This window comes from Agelaius phoeniceus, chromosome 6, assembly GCF_051311805.1.
Source record: "Agelaius phoeniceus isolate bAgePho1 chromosome 6, bAgePho1.hap1, whole genome shotgun sequence".
NCBI classification, from domain to species: domain Eukaryota; kingdom Metazoa; phylum Chordata; class Aves; order Passeriformes; family Icteridae; genus Agelaius; species Agelaius phoeniceus.
Window position 1 is genome coordinate 62,269,876 of NC_135270.1, and position 18,424 is coordinate 62,288,299.

Sequence of the window (18,424 nt, forward strand, 5' to 3'; positions counted from 1 at the left end):
CACAGGGCTGGAGAGGTGTGATTGATGGATTATTTTTCTTTTCCACCTCTCATTTCCAAAGCTCTTTAATGCTGTGAGAGGGGTGATGGCAGCTCCTGTGCCCAGCATTCCTTAATGGAATTTCCAAGTGCAGCTCAGTGGGTGCTCAGGGGGGAGCATTCCCTGCCAGCCCCTTGGGAAGGAGCTGGCACAGAGCAGGAATCAGCCCCAGTGAGGCAGAACTAATCCAGCATTCTGCATTTATTGGGGTATCATATGGCTGAGAAGCTCCAGCTTGATTGAAATGTAAATAAATCTTCCAGAAACAGCTAAATTTGGGGTTATCACAGGGGAAATTACAAGTGAAGCTGGAGAAGCCCTCCTTGGGGATGCTCTTGTCAGAGTGGGGTTGGAGTGGCAGCAAATCAAAGGGTGTAGGGTACAGGTAGGGAGGCAGAGCCAGGCAGGCCTGGGAGGCATTTTATTTTTAATGCATTTTGACAGGTTGGTTAATGCCAAAGTCTTTGCTTCTTTTAATTTAGATCAAACTGGAGATTTGGAGAAACAAGCTGCTTTGTGCTGTTGGTGTCAAACTGTCAGGGAGTGTGGAAATGCTGGTGTTCCAGCCTGCCCCAGGCTAGGGAAAAAATTGAGTTAAGAGCTCTAAATCATATCATTTAAATGAAAATTTAATTGGGGGGGGGGGGAGAAGCAGAGATTTTAAGGCTGTTGGCAGCATCTGGGAAGGAAGAGGCTGTGGGGGTTTTCTCCAGGGATTTGGGTGATGGGAGGGTCAGTGGGGGAGCACTGGGGGATTTTGTGCTGCAGCCCCAGACAGTCTGGGACACGGCCAGGGGGGTGGCATGTCCTTGTCCCCATGGATGCTGTCAGCTCAGGAGGGTGACAGGAGGGACAGGGAGCTGTTGGAGGCACAGAGGGATGCAGCCCCTCTGCTGCTCAGAGGTTTGGGGCTGTTCAGGCTGGAGAAGAGAAGATTTGGGGACACCTTCCAGCCCTTGCCAGTCCCTGCAGGGAGCCCAAAAGAAACAGGGAAAGGGAAAATCCACAAGGGCCTGGAGTGACAGGACAAGGGGAAATGGCTTTGAACTGCCAGGGGGCAGGGATGGATGGGAGATTGGGAATTAATTCCTGGCTGTGAGGGTGGGCAGGCCCTGGCACAGGTGCCCAGAGCAGCTGTGGCTGCCCCTGGATCCCTGGCAGTGCCCAAGGCCAGGCTGGACAGGGCTGGGAGCAGCCTGGGATGGTGGAAGGTGTCCCTGCCATGGCAGGGGGTGATTTCCAAGGTCCCTTGCACCCAAACTGATTCTGTGCCAGGGCTCTGGGGTCACAGGGGCTGGGGACAAGGAACCAGAAGTGCTGCAGTTCCTGCAGAAGCAGCCACTGGGGTTTCCTCATTTGGGAGGAAGCACTCAGGCTTGCAGAGAGCAGCTGATAGATTTATACAGATTTATTTTTTTGTCTCGAATTCCTTTTTCAAAGGCAAGACTGGCAGGGAGGATGGTGCTGCAGGCTCCTTGCCTGGGAAGCAGCTCTGGAAACCAAGGCAGGCAGAGCTCCAGAGCTGCTGTGATCAGCTCTGTCCCCTCGAGGGTGACACTGTGGGGACACAGACCCAGCTGTGAACCAGAGCATCAGCTGGGCAAAGCCTTCCTCTGCTGGGAACAGGCATGGGGAGATGCCAGGAAAAGCAGGAAAAAAGCTTGAATGTGATTTAAAATAATCACTATCTTAGCTCTTGATTCCTGTGGGACAGGGCTGGGTGCTGCTGCTCTTTGTCCACGGGTCACTGCAGCAGTGAGGGGACAATGAAATAGATTTAAGGGTGGGGAAAGGAAAACAAAAAAAAAAATCAGTTGTGTGGGTGATTAGGGAAGAAAAAAAAATCAGGCTTTTTTTCCTCCCCATTATAGCAAATAAAAAGTGCATGGAAGCTGGGCTAGGGAGGGATTATGGGGTGGAGTGCAGGATTACAGGAACACCCAGGAGAAATTAAAGAGCACTTGGACGCCATCCTCCCCACAGTCACGAGGGTTTTGGGGTTTTTCCTTCCCTGTTTTTCCCTTTTCCTTCTGGAGACAGCAGAAGTGCCCTCTAACAAAGGGGCTGGTGGGGATGATGCCCTTTGGAAGGGCCCCATCCGTGGGGGAAAGGTTGTTCGGGTGGCTGCAGCACTGGGTGAAACCAGTGTCACAGCCCAGGCAGGGCTGCCTGATGCCACGGGGTATTTTTGGGTCAAAACCCGTTGGTTTTGGGTTGTGGTGAGCCTGCCACCACTCCTCTCTTCCTCCACTGCTGAGCCTGAGTGGTGAAATAGGGCTTGGAGGAGTTCAGACGTACCTGGTGCCTCAGGGGATTAGGATTTAGCAGATCCTGGCTGCCATGGGCTTTGCCCAGCACTTGGAGCATCCCTCCCTTCCAAATCTTAAGCAGCAGAGAAATTAATTTCCCCTCTGAAGGCTGGGATTGGGGGATGAGGGGGCTCCTGCTCTAAACCCCCTTTTGTCTGCTCTGCAGGGCTTTGATGCTGGGCCCAGGGAAGGGGAGCCCCCCCTCCCTACCCATCTGAGGGCAGAGCAGGATTTTGAAATGACTTATCTGGTGCAGAAAGGCAGAAAATCAAGTGTAAATCTCCAGCCATGGAGACATTTCAGTGGGATGGATGAGGGGAGTGAGAGAGGGAATTGATGGCTCCCGTCTGTGGCGCTTAAATCAGGGAGTGAAATGCAGAATTAGGGGGGGTTGTTTCATTCCAGGGGCACTTGGAGGGCCACAAACCCTCTGGGCAGTGGGCAGGAAGGTGAGAGGCTGCTTCCCTCAGCCTCCTCCTCTTGCCCCCAGCCTGGGGGCAGTTCAGGGGGGCAGATCAGACCCCAGTGTCTAATTAGACACCAGCTCTGGAGTGGGTTTTACTAAGCCCACGCTTTGCCAAGGGCTGTAGGGAGCAGGGAGGGCTGAACCCATTTTATTTTTCTCATTTTCCCCCCTTTTCTTGGTGATTTGTCAGGCACACAATAGTGGGGGTGTGAGCAGCAGCATCTCCCCCTGCTCTTGGTGGGAGGAGTGGGCAGCAGAGCATCCTCTGCTCTGGGGGTGTTTCCCCCTCTGTTCAGGGGGATATTTGGCATTTTTGGGGGTGAATGGCACACAGGGCTGTCTCATGGGCATCTGCTCCATGAAAGGCTTGATTTTGACATCTCCTCTGTGCTCCTCCTGAGCACCTGGGGCTGGAGCAGCTCTGAGGTTGGACTTGACGACCTTAATGATTCTTTTCCAACTTTAATGATTCTCCGAGTCTTCCTGCTCATTTTTGGCTGGGAATGAGAAGCTGTTCAGCTCCCCAGTGAATTTCCTGCATTCAGGAAGCATGGATGGCTGCTTTTTGCATTTTTGTGTGCCCAGCATCCCCTAAATATCGGGGATGGTGGGAACATCAAGGGCACCAGCTGCTCTGCTGGGGGGTTTGGTGGGCAAGCAGGAGATGGAGAGGCTTGGAGGGTGCTGCAGGTGTGGGAGGTGTCTGTGTCCACCTGGCTGAGAGGTGATGGTGCTGGAAAGGAGAGGGATTTGTGCTGCAGGATGTGATAAGGGAAGGGCTGGAACCCAGTGTCAAAACCAGCCTGGCTGTGGAAATTGGGATTTCAGGGTGCCTGAGCTGGGCTCAGGCACAGCTGGTTTGGAAGTTGGAGCAAACTCTGTTCTCCTCAAGCTGTGAAGGGTCACCTTTCCCTCCCAGGGATGTTCTGGGGCTTCACAGGTTTTTCATTACAAAAGGCAAACAAGCTCACCCGTGGTGCTCAGAGCAGAGAGGAATCAGCTGCCAGCCTGCAAGTGCCCAAAGCACAGCAGTGGGGAGAGGCTCCTGATGTCCCCTTTGCTGTGCTCACAAGGGGGCCCAGCGTGGGGGCACTTGTGCTCCTGAGGGTCACAGAGCAGAAGGGACTTGGAAAATCATCTCATTGCAACCCCCTGGAACAGCAGGAACGCCTTCCACAGCACCACTGAATTTCCAGCTGCAGCAGTGGGGAAACACAGTCAGTGTGGTGGGGATGGAAACAGGATTCTTCGGAAATTCAGAAGGAAATTCAGCTGGAGCTTCACTGAATTCCAGCTTCTTCCCCCCTCCTCCATCTCTCCAAAGACAGATGGAGGTACAGCTCTGTCTGAGGAATAATAAAAATGATTTCTGAAGGAAAACAAAGCCCCCCAGCCCTCTCTTGTGCGGGGAGGGAGGAAATAACTGGGTGAATGAGTAGCCACAAATATTAGCATTTCAGAGAGAGCTGCTGGATGGAGATTGTTCACCACCGGGCGGGCTTTAATAGGAGTGATAAGGTTTGCTTTTGTTCTGGGGCTCTTCCTTAATCAGCCTGTCTCCTCCTGATTTTTCTATCGGTGCACTCCATCAGCCCAACTTTCATGTGCTGAGTCCCAGCTGCAGCAAATCTTGTTAGAATGGCCTTGTTCAAACACAGGCACGGGGTTTGTTCCCTAGAGCTGCACCGAGGCTGGATGGAGTGTGGGGCTGCAGGAATCAAAGCACTCCTCAGCCTGTGTATTTTATAATTCATTGCATAGCTAAGTTGTGGAGTATTTTTTTTTTCTCTCCCCTCTAACAAGCTTGAAGCCTTTTCTTCCATATCTAAAGGAATATTATCCGAGGAGGCATTTGGGTGAGGGGGTTTGGAGACCTGCTGCTTTCCCCGTATCCTTTGTCAGTGGTGGAAAGCTTCCCTGTGCCTTATTAGTATTGCACTCTTGCATTTCTTTTATATCACAGCCCTCTGCAAATAAAATTTTCAAAAGCTGCTGCTCTTGCCACTGTGAGAGGCAGAAAATAAAAGATGATGGAGTCCTGGGGGGGTTTCAGCAGTCAGGTTAGCAAACACTGAAACAAAGCGTGGCACCGAGCCTTCCCCTAATTGAATCCCTGGTTAATTTGGTCCTTGGTTTAATTTGCCCCCTGCTCCAGATTCTCACTGAAAACAGCCCAAAACGTGCTTATTTATTTTTTTGTTTTGATCCTTGCCTGCCAGTGCTCCTGGATAATTCAGTCCCCAAAGGCAGGAGCTTGCTGGGGGAAGCTGGAGCTGGGGAATGTGGAGCCCCTGTAATTAGAGGATGACTCCAAAGGGTTATTTAGATCTTGCAGTTGGCTTTGGCTGCTCAGCACAGGCTGGGACCTGCCCCACTGTCTCTCACATCAGCTGCTCCTGTCGGGGCCCCCAGAGACTCCAAACTTGCCCAATTTTTTTCCACTCTCCTGCTTGTTTGGGCATTTTTAATGGAGCTGAAATTCAAACCCACAGAGAGCAGCAGCAGCAGCCGCCCAGGTGTCTGCAGGATCTGGAGACTTGAGCTGCCTCAGTGCAACTCAGTCCCTAATTAAACCTGCCTGGTGCTGCTAATGGAGAGGAGTGCAAGGAGGAGAGGCCTAATGGACTTTCCATCCCAGGCTCCTGGCAAGGTTGTGGAGATTTTTCCCTCCCCATCCTGTTAACTTCATCTGGGGCTTGGGGAGGGGTGAGGAAGAGGAAGATTGCACTTTGTGAAGGCTGTTTTTGGTAGGGAGCAGCACCAATTCCAACCATCAGACGCAGTGCCAGGGTGAGGGGTGTCACAGACACCTTTTATGGAAAATCCTTTCCTTAGGATTTTTCCTCCTGAGAAGCTGAGAGGCCTCAGGAACAAAATGTAACCAATGGTTATCTGCTGCTGTGGAATGCAACAGGGGCATCTGGGATTGGTCCATGTGGTTGTTTCTAATTAATGGCCAATCACAGCCCACCTGGCTCGGACTCTCTGTCTGAGACACAAGCCTTTGTTATCATTCCTTCTTTTTCTATTCTTAGCCAGCCTTCTGATGAAATCCTTTCTTCTATTCTTTTAGTATAGTTTTAATATAATATATATCACAAAATAATCAATCAAGCCTCCTGAAACATGGAGTCAGACCCTCATCCTCAGACCCCTGTGAACACCAGCACAGAGGGTGGTGATGATCCAGCAGTGGAGCCACCATTGGTGCCATTGCCCACCAGGAATGGTGGCAGCAACTGGGCACTCAGAGTCCTGCTGAACGAGCAAACCAGCCCTGAGAGAGCTCAGAAATGGCATTCCTGATGTGTTCTGTGCTTGGATTCCCCAGATTCCTCCCCGGAAGCACAGCCCAAGTACATCAAAGGTGGCAAACGCTACGGGCGCCGTTCCCTGCCGGAGTTCCAGGAGTCCCCGCAGGACTTTGCTGAGGTGACAGTCATCGAGCCACTGAGCGAGGAGCCTGCCCACATTGCTGCCAGCCAGGAGGTCAGCAGGGAGGGGTGGGTGCTGGGCTGCCCTTGTCACCTCTGGGCATGGCTGCTGCCCCCATCCAGAGGGGTCGGGATGTGCTTGGAGCCTTCCCAGTGAAGGCATTGGCTGCTCTCCTAGGATGGGTGTTGGGGTGGCCTTGTCACCTCTGGACATGGCTGCTGCCCTCAGCCAAAGGGGTTTGGGATTTTCCAATGTCTTTACTGGCTGCCCTCTTTGCCTTTCCCTAGAATTGGTCATGGGGTGGCCTTGTCACCTCTGGACATTGCTGCTTCTCGCATCCAGAGGGGTTTGGGATGTCCCAGTGCCTTTACTGGCACTAGGGTGGGTGTTGGGGTGGCCCTGTCACCTCTGGGTGTGGCTGCTGCCCTCATCCAAAGGGGTTTGGGATTTTCCAATGTCTTTACTGGCTGCCCTCTTTGCCTTTCCCTAGAATTGGTGTTGGGGTGGCCTTGTCACCTCTGGACATGGCTGCTCCTCACATCCAAAGGAGTTGGGATGTGTTTGGAGCCTTCCCAGTGAAGGCATTGTCCTCTGTCCTTGCTAGTCTCTAGGATGGGTGTTGGAGTGGCCTTGTGACCTCTGGGCATTGCTGCTTCTCACATCCAGAGGGGTTTGGGATGTCCCAGTGCCTTTACTGGCCACTCTCCTTGCCTGTCCCTAGGATGGGTGTTGGGGTGGCCTTGTCACCTCTGGACATGGCTGCTGACCCCATCCAAAGGGATTGGGATGTGCTTGGAGCCTTCCCAGTGAAGGCATTGGCTGCTCTCCTAGGATGGGTGTTGGGGTGGCCTTTTTATCTCTGGATGTGGCTGCTGCCCACACCTAAAGGGGTTTGGGATGTTTCAATGCCTTTACCTGCCATTCTCCTTGCCTGTCCCCAGGATTGGTGTTGGGGTGGCCTTGTCACCTCTGGACACGGCTGCTGCCCTCATCCAAAGGGGTTTGGGATGTCCCAGTGCCTTCCCTGTCCCTAGGATGGGTGTTGGGTGGCCTTGTCACCTCTGGGCATGGCTGCTGCCCTCATCCAAAGGGGTTTGGGATGTCCCAGTGCCTTCCCTGTCCCTAGGATTGGTGTTGGGGTGGCCTTGTCACCTCTGGGCATGGCTGCTGCCCACACCTGAAGGGGTTTGGGGTGTCCCAGTGCCTTTCCTGGCCGCTCTCCTTGCCTGTCCCTGGGGCTGAGCCATGCCAGGCGTGGCTCCCTTGCTCCGTGGGAAGTGGGGAGGGAGCTGGGCCCGTGCTCCTGGCTGGAGCGTGGGCCAGCAATTAGGAAAGGGCAGAGCTGCTGCCCCCGTGGCTAACGAGGAGGTGTGGGCTGGGAGCAGCCTGGGCACGTCCACATCCATTAGTGCAGCTGCCAAAAGCTGGCCATGGCTCCAGCAGAAGGCATGGGGGACAAGGGGTGCTGGGCAGCCAGCAGCTGCTTTGAGACAGTGGCTTCTAATTGCTCCAAAAACAATCCCCATTCCTGGTTTTGTGCTCCAGAGCTGTGGCTCTCTCTGTGCCAGTGAATCTCCTCTTGCTTCCCCAGACAGGAAAGCCAAGGGAGCTGAGTGCTTGGGATTGGTGCTGTGTGTTAGAGCACAGCCACAACAGCGCTGCCCTGGAGCTGGGCTGCTTCCAGCCTGCCCTGCTGTGCCAAGTATTGTTGATTCAGGAGATGTGGTGGGAGTTTTCCCACTGGGAAGGAGAAGCACTGCTGCTTTCTCCCTCCTCTGTCTCGTGGCCTCACTTGGAGCCTCTGCAGCCGCTGTTGTAGGGGGACTCCCAGCCCTGTGTGAGAAAGCAGGGAAGGAATTTCCAATTCCCATGGTTTCAGTGTTATTCCCATGCAGCTGAGCTTAAAAATGATAAAAAAAAAACCCCAAACCAACACCTCAAAGAAAGGTTTTCCCTGCTGCTGGTGACCTTTGCTCAGCACCACAGGGATGCTCATCCATCTCCTGGTGCTGGCCACATGGGCTGCCCTGACCTTGGAATCGATGTTAATCCTCCCACACTCTCCAGGGAAGGGCTGTCCTTGCTGGAAGGGGCTGCTCTAACCTCACCCCTTGGTTTTAGCTGTCACAGAGGTGTAAAGGGCAGTCCATTAACAAGGTCAGTTAATTAACCCAGCTGTTGTAACCACACTGTGGCTGGGGGCTGGATCAGTCTCCTGCTGGGGGTGCTTGTTGCACCTTTTGGGCTGCTGGGATGGTTAATTCCTCTGCAGGTGGAGCAAAAATCGGGCTAAACTTGTGAAACCCCAACTTTATCAGCATCTCCAAAGCAGATCCTCTTGGTATGCATGGGAAGGACTTGCTGGAAGGTGCTGAGGGGTCCCAGGGGGGTGTTGGAGGCTCCTGATTCCCTGGGATCTGGCCAGGGATCAGCCCTTGCCCAGTTCTCTGTGCTGTGTGTGCAAACACAGCCCCCAGCCTGAGAACTGGGGCAGGGTGGCTTAATTGGTGCTTGCTCCCAGGCAGTGCCAATTAAAAGGGCTCAGGCTGTGTCTGAGAGGTTTCCCTCCCTGGTAAACACGAGGGGAAGGGCTGGAAGGCAGCTCTGGGAGGGGAAAGGCTGGAAGGCAGCTCTGGGAGGGGAAAGGCTGGGAAGCTGCTCTGGGAGCAGCTGCCCAGGGAGGCTCCACCTCCATCCCCGGGGGTTTTCAGGTGCTGCTGGATCAGGTGATGAGCAGCTGGGCCTGGATTTGGCATTAACCCTGCTGTGGTGGGTTCCTGAGGGTCCCTGTGACCTGCAGGAGCTTGTCCCCATGGATGGTGGCTGTGCTGGCTTCCAGTCCTCCCCGGGGAGCATCCATCACCTCCCCTTCCCCAGCTGCTGCTCTGCTCTGGCAGGGGTCCCTCCTATTTGCAGGTTCCTAGAATTCCAGAGTGGTTTGGGTTGGAAAGGACCCTAAAGCCCATCTCATTCCAGCCTTCTACCCCAGGCAGGGACAGTTTCCACTTGTCCAGGTTGCTCCAAGCTTTGAGGTTTTACAATCTGCTGGCACATCCCAATTCTGTCCCTTCAGTGCCACCTGCTCCCATGCTCTGTGTGTTTGTGAGTTGTTTCCAGCATGGCCTGGCTCATTGGGAGGGTTGAAACTCCTGCTTTGGGTTCTTGATGTGAGATTCCCAAAGTGGGACTGTCCTGGAAAGCCAGGATTTGTGATTTAACAGCTCAGGAAAGTGCCCACTCCCAGAAAAAGTGCATTGCTGGTGTGACCCGTGCTTTGGAGCTGAGGGCACCTGGCAAAGTGAGGTGTGGGGATTTGACAGCTTTTTTTGGGGGTCTCTGCTCAGCCCAGGGAGCTGCAGTGTGGATCTGGGAAGAACAAAATCCATCAGCACTGGGAAGAACAAACTCCATCAGCACTGGAAAGCCAGGATTTGTGATTAAGATAGTGCCTGCTCCCAGAAAAAGTGCATTGCTGGTGTGACTGGTGCTTTGGAGCTGGGGTCACCTGGTAAAGCCAAGGGTTTGACAGCTTTTTTGGGGGTCTCTGCTCAGCCCAGGGAGCTGCAAGTGTGGACCTGGGAAGAACAAAATCCATCAGTACTGGAAAGCCAGGGTTTGTGATTAACAGCTCAGGAAAGTGCCTGCTCCCAGAAAAAGTGCCTGACTGGTGTGACTGGTGCTTTGGAGCTGAAGGTACCTGGCAAAGCAAGGTGTGGGGATTTAAGATTTTTTTTGGGGTCTCTGCTCAGCCCAGGGAGCTGCAGTGTGGATCTGGGAAGAACAAAATCCATCAGCACTGGGAAGCCAGGATTTGTGATTAAGATAGTGCCTGCTCCCAGAAAAAGTGCCTGACTGGTGCTTGGAGCTGAGGGCACCTGGCAGAGTGAGGGATTTGAGAGCTTTTTTTGGGGTCTCTGCTCAGCCCAGGGAGCAGCTGCGTGGATCTGGGAAGAGCAAACCCCATCAGCACCGGGGCTCACCTCGTGGCATGTGCTGCTGATCATCATTTTAATTAGCAATATATTCCGGGGCAGAACAAAGGTCTGGCTGGCTGGAGCAGATGGCAGGGGGGACAGAGAGGTGCAGGCTGCTGCTGCCTCATTGTGGGCAGGGCCCACGGCCCAGGCTGCAGATGCGCTCGGAGCCATCTGCTCCCCGCACGCGCCTCCCCGGGGATCAGGCATTCCTGGCACCCCCTGCCTCTGACCCGGGGCCAGCTGAGGCCCTGCTGGGGCTGGGGGACAATGACAGCCTGACATGGGCCTGTCCCACCCACCCTGGCCCCTCTTTGTCCCCTCCCGGTGGTGGCTGACCCCGAGCACACAAAGGCACAGGAGGGAGGGAGGGGAGGGCACACGAGCACCCCAGCCCAAACCCCCTGGCTTTGTTCAGCCTCTTGGGGTTGTTGGTGTTGATGGAGTTGTTGTGGTTTTGTAGAATGCCAGAGCCCCTCTTGGGGTTGTTGGTGTTGATGGAGTTGTTGTGGTTTCGTAGAATCCCGGAATGGTTTGGGTTGGAAGGGGAGCTTAAAGCTCATCCCATCCCATCCCCTGCCATGGCAGAGACACCTTCCACCATCCCAGGTGGCTCCAAGCCCTGTCCAGCCTGGCCTGGGACACTTGCAGGGGTGGGACAGCAGCAGCTGGTGTGGTTTTGCTGAAAGTGCTTGAAGTGAGGGGGTCTGGTGCTCAATTAATCTGATTCTTTATAAAAGTGTGCATGTTGCTTATGCAGAAGGACTGGGACACAGAGGATCTGCCTCCTGAGCATCACTGCCAGCTTCCCCTCAGTGTCCCACTGTCCCCAAGGAGGAGGATGGGTGGCTGCAGGGTGATTGCTCTGGCACCCAAGCCAACCCTCTCTCTGCACAAAGTTTTCTGCATTTTCAGGTGGCAATTTCATAGAATCCCAGAATGGTTAAAGCCCATCCAGTCCCACCCCCTGCCACAGGCAGGGACACTTTCCACTATCTCAGGCTGCTCCAAACCCCATCCAACCTGGCCTTGGACATTTCCAGGGATCCAGGGGCAGCCACAGCTGCTCTGTGCAATCTGTGCCAGGGTTCTGCCATTCTCTTTGTGCAGAACTTCCAGGGCTGGGATTTAATGGCACCTGTTGCCTCAGCTCCTGCATTTTGTCCCTTGTGGGATGTTGTGATGCTGTGGCAGGGAAGGGCTCTTGCCTGGTCCTGCAGCTGAAACAGGAACAGCAGCAGAGCTAAAAAAAGTCCAGTGCCTTAATTCAGTTTCCATGGCAACGTTGTAGATTAATGGCTTTTAGCTGTAATCTGAATGAGAGCTATTGAACTTTTCTGTGGTGATTTAGAGCCTCTTTATGTCCTGGGTGACTTTGACTCCAAATCCATCAGTCACGTGCAGGCAGAAGGATCCACTTGTCCCAGTGCAGGAGCAACATCTGCCACTGCCAAAGCAAAGTTCATGTTGTGGGAGTAAATACCCTGGGCTGCTGCAAGGGATGAGACAACGTGTAGTACATGAGGAAATCACCTTAAATGCTGTGCTTTTGCTCCTGGGCTGATGGGGTGATGCCAGAGGGAGCAGGATGGTTTAAGACCACCAGAGAGTGGATTTATTTTCCCTCTGTTAAGCTCTTGTTGGCAGCATAGCTCTCTCCTGATACAGAGCTGCTCTCAGTGCAGGAGGTTTGAGTAGGGCTTGGCTGACAGAATGCAGTGCTGGAAGGAAAGGATAACCCAGCCCTGTGATCTTCCTGCATCCCCATCCCCTCAGCCATCAATCCCTCCCAGGAAAGCAGCATGCTTTGCCCTCTGAGCAAACCCCTGCCTTGCTTCCAGCACCCTGCCAGGCCCTGCTCTGTCCCCTCTGCTGGCTCACTGTGGGGCTTTGGGCACCGCTGGGCTCTCCCACCACAGAGCAGGGCAGCATCAAAGAGCCCTGGATCCCCAGCCCAGCCTGCAGGGAGATGAAAGCCTGGCAGCCCTGCTGGAGCCCTGCAGCTCCTTGGCTGCTGATCCCAGAGTCTCTTTCATTCAGGGGATGCCTTGCAATCAATAACTCAGGAGCTTTTTGTTTTCTCCCCAGCACTGGAAGACGCGAGGCAGCGAGGAGTACGAGGCCGAGGGTAAGAGCAGAGAGCAGCACCTGGGCCTGCCTGTTCTCATTGCTTGTTCTCCTTTCAGCTTTGAAGAGGGATCAGAGGGGCTCTGGGTGCGTGCAACACCCAGCCTGGCTGCTGCACAGCTTGGGGAGGTGCAGCTGGGGATGAAAGCTGAGGCAGGGCCCATCTTGTGCCATGCCCCCCTGGCCTCTTCATCCTGCTGTGGGTGTTCCTGGTCCCCCTGCCCTCTGTCCTGCTCCCCATCCTGCCCCGGGGGGCTCTGCCTGTAGTGGAGCCTGGTGGGCACTAGATGTCAGCAGGGACCAGTCGTTAAAAGTTCCCTAATTGTCACAGAGTTGTAAATTCCTGGAATGCTTTGGGAGGGAGCTTAAAGCTCATCCAGTCCCACCCCTGCCGTGGCAGGGACACCTTCCCCTATCCCAGGGTGCTCCAAGTCCTGTCTAACCTGGCCTTGGGCACTTCCAGGGATGGGAAATTTCTCTGGGCACCTTCACTTGTGCCATTGTTCTACCATCTTCATCAGGAGGGTGACAGGAAGGACATGGAGCTGTTGGAGGCACAGAGGAATGCATCTACATCCTTTTAATTACATCAGCACCTCTTCCACATTTCAGCTGCTCTCTAACCCTTTCCCCATCCAAAGGGGCCAACTTTTTTCTCCTAAAGCTGCTTTTCCAGCCCCAGGAGATGGCCTTGCAGCTCCCTTGATCCCATAACAGCCCAGGGGAGGGAGGGGTCCCTTCCCCATCCATGCCAGCAGCTGAGGGAGCTCTGCTGCCCTTCCCTGGCCACCAGCCCACATTGGCCATCAGACTCATCCACATTCCCAAAGATGCTTCTGGCCACAGCCCCAGCTGCTGCTCAGTCTGCACCTGGGAGGGATGAAAAGCTGTGTGGATGTGGCACTTGGGGACATGGGCCAGTGGTGGCCTTGGCTGTGCCAGGGAACAGTTGGACTCCATGGTCTTAGAGGTTTTTTTCCCAATCTCAACAATTCCATGGCTCTGTGGACATCAGGCTCCTTCCCCTGGTGGCACAAGTGAGTGAAATGCTGAGCAGAGTCTGGTACTGCTGGGACCAGTATCCACATCCTGAGCCCCAGAGTGTGCTCTGGACCCAGACAAGCGATCCCTTGTGGTCTGCAGAGGCAGGAGGGAGCTGTGCCCAGGGCAGCTGCAGGTTCTCTGTGGGGTGCAGAACCCCAGATGTTCTGCTCCTCACCGCAGACACCGGATCAATCTCCCCCCTTCCAGGGCAGCTGCGCTTCTGGAACCCAGACGACCTGAACGCCTCCCCTGGGACCTCCCCGAGCCCAGACTGGATTGAGGAGAAGCTTCAGGAGGTGTGTGAGCACCTGGGCATCACCAGGGATGGCCACCTGAACAGGAAGAAGCTGGTGTCCATCTGTGAGCAGCACGGGCTGCACGCGGCGGCCGGCGAGGTGAGCCACCCATCCCAGCCCTGCCCTGCCTGGCCTTTGCTGTCCGCCCCAAAATCCCTCCTGGGATTCACCCCAAGCTCAGCTGGCTGCTTGGGAAGGAGTTTCCAGCTCCAGCTGCTGGTTCTCAGTGGGGTTTTTGGTCCCAAACCATCAGGAGAAGGCAGCTGAGGCTGAGCCGTGGCGTGCGCGCTCCTCACGCAATCACGGAGGGATCTGGAATTTAAAAGCATGGCTTGGATTCCAAACATGTCTCCTTAATCCTAGGAATTTTCTTGCTAGACAGCAAATATGGGTTAAATATTCAGAGGTGGTTGCTTTTGACTTTGGGAAGGCCTGTGGGCGTTTCTGTCCTGCAGCAAGAGCCCATGAGAAAATGAAATCTTTAACAACAAAAAAAAAAAGGCTCTTATCAACTTAGGATTTAGTTTTATTAAAAAAGTCAGATTTTTTTGCATCTTAAGATAACATGGTTGGTATTAATTTCCTCCACAAAACATGTTCTTGAGCAGGTATTCCTTTGCAGCATCCACAATGAAATGCTTTCAGGGTATTAAGGCAGAAAATAATACCTGAAAAGATAAACTGTAGACAAAGAAATAGTGAGGGACTAATCTGAACATCTCCAGTCCTACTTTTGAGAAAGCAGCATGCCCTGAGGCATCAAACAGATTTATGATAACCTTGCAGTGTCTTAGAGGTTTGGTTTTTTTTGCCTGGTCACTTCCAGCTGCTCAGGGTTTGGCATCTCAGTACCTCGAGCTGAATTCCTGAGGTCACACTGGCTCAGGGGCAGAATGAAATGAGGTTTTTTTCCTTGCTGCCTCATTAAACAGCAGCTCCAAGATGACCAGGAGCTTTTTTTCATGCTGTATGTGTGCCTGCAATTTTCCACATGGAGAATATGGAAATGTGTTAGGCTGATGTAGCAGGTAATTCCTGCTTTGCTCTTTTTGGAGCCTTGGGAATAGAATGTTTGCTCTGTGCCAGATTTCTTTTGGCCTTTTACATGATTCCTGTCTCCTTGCAGGTGCTTGAAGAGGTGCTCCATAACCTGGAGCAAGATGGGACCATGAGCATAGAGGATTTCTTTTATGGCCTGTTTAGAAATGGGAAATCCCTCACCCCCTCCGCATCCACTCCGTACCGGCAGCTGAAACGCCACCTCTCCATGCAGGTGAGAAAGTGAGAGGAGAATCCTGGGGTAAAAGGAGCAGCAGAACTCCTGAACAATTCCCACCCAGCCTGTCTCCTCCTCTTCCTCAGTGTTTGTCCCTGCAGGGGCAGCTGTGAGGCAGGAGGTGGTGGCAGTGAGCTGCTGCCTGCCCTGCTCCAAAAGCAGATTTCAAACTCTTGCTCAGAAAAAACACTTTTGGGGGGAGCCAAAACACAGAACACCCTCATGGGAAAGGGGACATGGCTCCACTTTGAAGTTCTGTGGCTTGGAGAGGGCTCTGGCAACCTGTGGAGTGCAGTGGTAGAGCCTTGTAGAGTTCCAGGGTGGTTTGTGTTGGAAGGGACCTTAAAGCTCATTCCAACCCCCTTCCACTATCCCAGGGTTCTCCAAAGTCCATCCAGCCTGGCCTGGAACATTTCCAGGATGGGGCATCCAGTACAAACTGGGTGCAGGGGGAAGCACTGCCTGGGATAGGCTGGGGACATGCAGCTCCCACATCTCCACTCCAATTTGTGCATTTTTTCCTGAGAGAGAGTTTGAAATCTGCTCCCTTTCTTTGCCTGGAAGCTGAGGGCTCTACCCAAACCACTCTACAAGTGCTCCCTGCAGCTGTTTTAGGCAAAGTGACATTCCAAACCAGAAGTGAGCACTGTGAAACCCTTCTGGAGCAATGAGGGCAGCTCTGGAACACTGCTCCTCCTGGGATTTGTTTTAAATCCTGAGCGCCTGCTTGAGGTCAGCAGCGACGCTCCTGCCGGGTTTTGCTTGGCCGTGAGGAAAACCAGAGCTTAATCCTTAATCTCTGGAGCAGTGCTAGGGCAAATTCCATTGGTGAAGCCCTGTGGGCACTGCCTTTGCCCTGTCTCATCCTCATCCTCTCTCACAGTCCTTCGACGAGAGCGGCCGGCGCACGACCACGCCCTCGGCCATGCCCAGCACCATCGGCTTCTCCCTCTTCTCCAGCCTGGATGATGGCATGGGCTATGGCTGTGTGGAGGGGGTCCTGGACTGCTGGCACCAGGAGGGCATAGAGAACAGCCAGGAGATACTCAAGGTAACCCCCAGCTGCATCTCACCCCTGGTTTTATGTGGATTTTTTTATCCCTTTGTTATTTTTTTTCCTTTCCAAAGTCTCTGGTTTTTTCCCCTTTTAAATCTTCCCACAGAGAAGCTGTGGTTGTTCCATCCCTGGAAGTGTTCAAGGCCAAGTTGGACAGGGCTTGGAGCAGCCTGGACTAGTGGAAGGTGTCCCTGCACATGGCAGGGGGTGGGACTGGGTGATCTTTAAGATCTGTTCCAACCCAAACCATTCTATGATCCTGTAAAAATTCCCAGTAACAAGAGTTCTGGGAAATTTCCAATCATTTCCTTTATGGTGCATCCCATTTTATCATTTTTAATGATAAAAATAGTGGAAGGTGTCCCTGCACATGGCAAGGGGTGGAACTGGGTGATCTTTAAGATCTGTTCCAACCCAACACATTCTGTAATTCTATAAAAATTCCCAGTGCTAGTAACAAGAGTTCTGGGAAATTTCCAATCATTTCCTTTATGGTGCATCCCATTTTATCATTTTTAATGATAAAAATACACCGTGATTTCCAGCATAGCTTGAAGAGGTCACCTACATTTGTTAGGAAGCAATTTAATTCCTTTTCCTCCCTGAATAGCTGCACCTGCAAACCTCTGAGCACCGGGGTGACCTGAATTATTGCTTGTGCTGAGGTGGAGGACAGCACTTGAAACCCTGCCCAGTCCCCAGTGTTCCATTAGAGAGAGTGAAAGGGTGATGGGGATCAAATCAGATACCTGAATAAATCCATCCCTGTCCATCTCATCAGAAGCTGTGGGTGGCAGAAGATCATTTCATGTGACCATCACTGGATTCCAGCAGTGATGAGTGTGATTCTCCTGGCTTTTAAATATCCATGTGGCTAGAGAGCAGCCAGGCTGGAATAACCTGTGCCATGGCTCAGGATTTAAACCCACTCACCACTTTGCACTGGTTGGGAAGGTGGGACCACCTTCACCAGGTTTGGGTGTCCACCTTCGCTTTGTTGCTTTTCACTGGAAAATTGCTTTGTGCTGGTGTCCCTGGGGTGGTTTCTCCAGTGTCCCAGCCCCACCACAAGTGCTTTTTGCTTTGTGCTCCTGCAGGGTTTAGGTTGGAAAAGTCCAGCTGTCAGCTCAGCCCTTGTTCAACACTAAAGCCCATCCCCAAGTGCCACATCCATGTGGGTTTGGAACACTTCCAAGGAAAGAAAAGGCCTTTCTTCAAGGCTTGGAGCAGCCTGGGATGGTGGAAGGGGGATAGAATCCTACCCCATGGCAGGGGGTGGAACTGGATGACCTTTAATGTCCCTTCCAGCCAAACCATTCTGGCGTTGTACAAAATCCCAAGCAGCTGCTGATGATATCTTGCTTTCTGGGAGGTGGGATCCTCCCATCAGACCCCCCTGCAGGGCTGCCCCTGTGTTCTCTCAGTTGCAAGAACTGGTTTTGTTTGCCACGAGCATCCCCAGCCACCCCCTCGCAGCAGCTGAGTCCAGTCTCATTAGATCCTGCAGAGAATTGGTGCAATTCATCAGTCCTGGGCTTAATTTCCTGTTGGTCTTGCAGCACGACCAGGACATTTCCCATCTCCACAGCTGGCAGCAGCTCTGTGGAGGGAGGTGGCAGAGATGTCTGGTTTGTTGCCCTCGGGGTGTTTGTGACAGATTCATCAGCCAGCAAAGATCCCTTGTGAGCCTGCTCGTTCTGCCCTGTCAATCCCTGCAGAAATGTCTCCAGGCTCCTGCAGGAAGCTCATTCCACTCAGAGGATTTGTTGTTTCCACAGGCTCTGGACTTCAGCTTGGATGGGAAGGTGAACCTGACGGAGCTGACGCTGGCGCTGGAGAACGAGCTGCTCATCACCAAGAACGGGGTGCACCAGGCAGCCCTGGCCAGCTTCAAAACAGAGATCAGGCACTTGATGTGAGTCCCAGGGGTGCCTGGAGGTGCTGCTCCCTGCCCTGGTGGCCAAGCAGGAGCTGAGGGAGCAGCTGAGGGGGGCTGGTGCTCCCAGGGGCTCTGGGGTGGCACTGGAAGGCTCAGTTCTCTGTTGGAGTGCTCAGAAATTTCCAGCGTTCTTGTTTTGCCTGGGAAAAACACTGAAACCTCCAAGGGATGCAGAAAAATGTGGTTAAAAATTAAAAATGGAAGCAGCAGGCTGTTCCCAGTCTGGGAGTGGGCACTGCTGTCCACAGTGGCCATTGATGGCCAAGGAATGCACAGCTCAGGGCAGAGGCTGGTGGAGTTTATCAGTGCCTTGGATCCAAACTGATCTGGGGCTTTGCAGAGGTTCTGCCATGTGGAGGTGAGGTACAAAATCTGTACCACTCTAAATCCCAGTGGTTTTCCTTTGAAAGTCCACACAGTTTGACTTTGTGCTGGACTCGCTGTATTTATGGTTCTGTATTG

General features: G+C 53.4%; 1 protein-coding gene across 4 annotated transcripts in view; it reads left to right on the forward strand.

The window, feature by feature from the left end:
- The window catches only part of NIN (ninein), a 71,620-nt gene that overhangs the window by 14,821 nt on the left and 38,375 nt on the right, over nucleotides 1–18,424 (forward strand). For all 4 annotated transcript variants that reach the window (XM_077180880.1, XM_077180883.1, XM_077180881.1 and 1 more), the window contains exons 4-9: nucleotides 6,146–6,303; nucleotides 12,312–12,351; nucleotides 13,602–13,789; nucleotides 14,817–14,963; nucleotides 15,850–16,017; nucleotides 17,802–17,938. In XM_077180880.1, coding sequence (XP_077036995.1) covers nucleotides 6,146–6,303; nucleotides 12,312–12,351; nucleotides 13,602–13,789; nucleotides 14,817–14,963; nucleotides 15,850–16,017; nucleotides 17,802–17,938 — 838 coding nt within the window. The remainder of the gene's footprint in view (nucleotides 1–6,145; nucleotides 6,304–12,311; nucleotides 12,352–13,601; nucleotides 13,790–14,816; nucleotides 14,964–15,849; nucleotides 16,018–17,801; nucleotides 17,939–18,424) is intronic.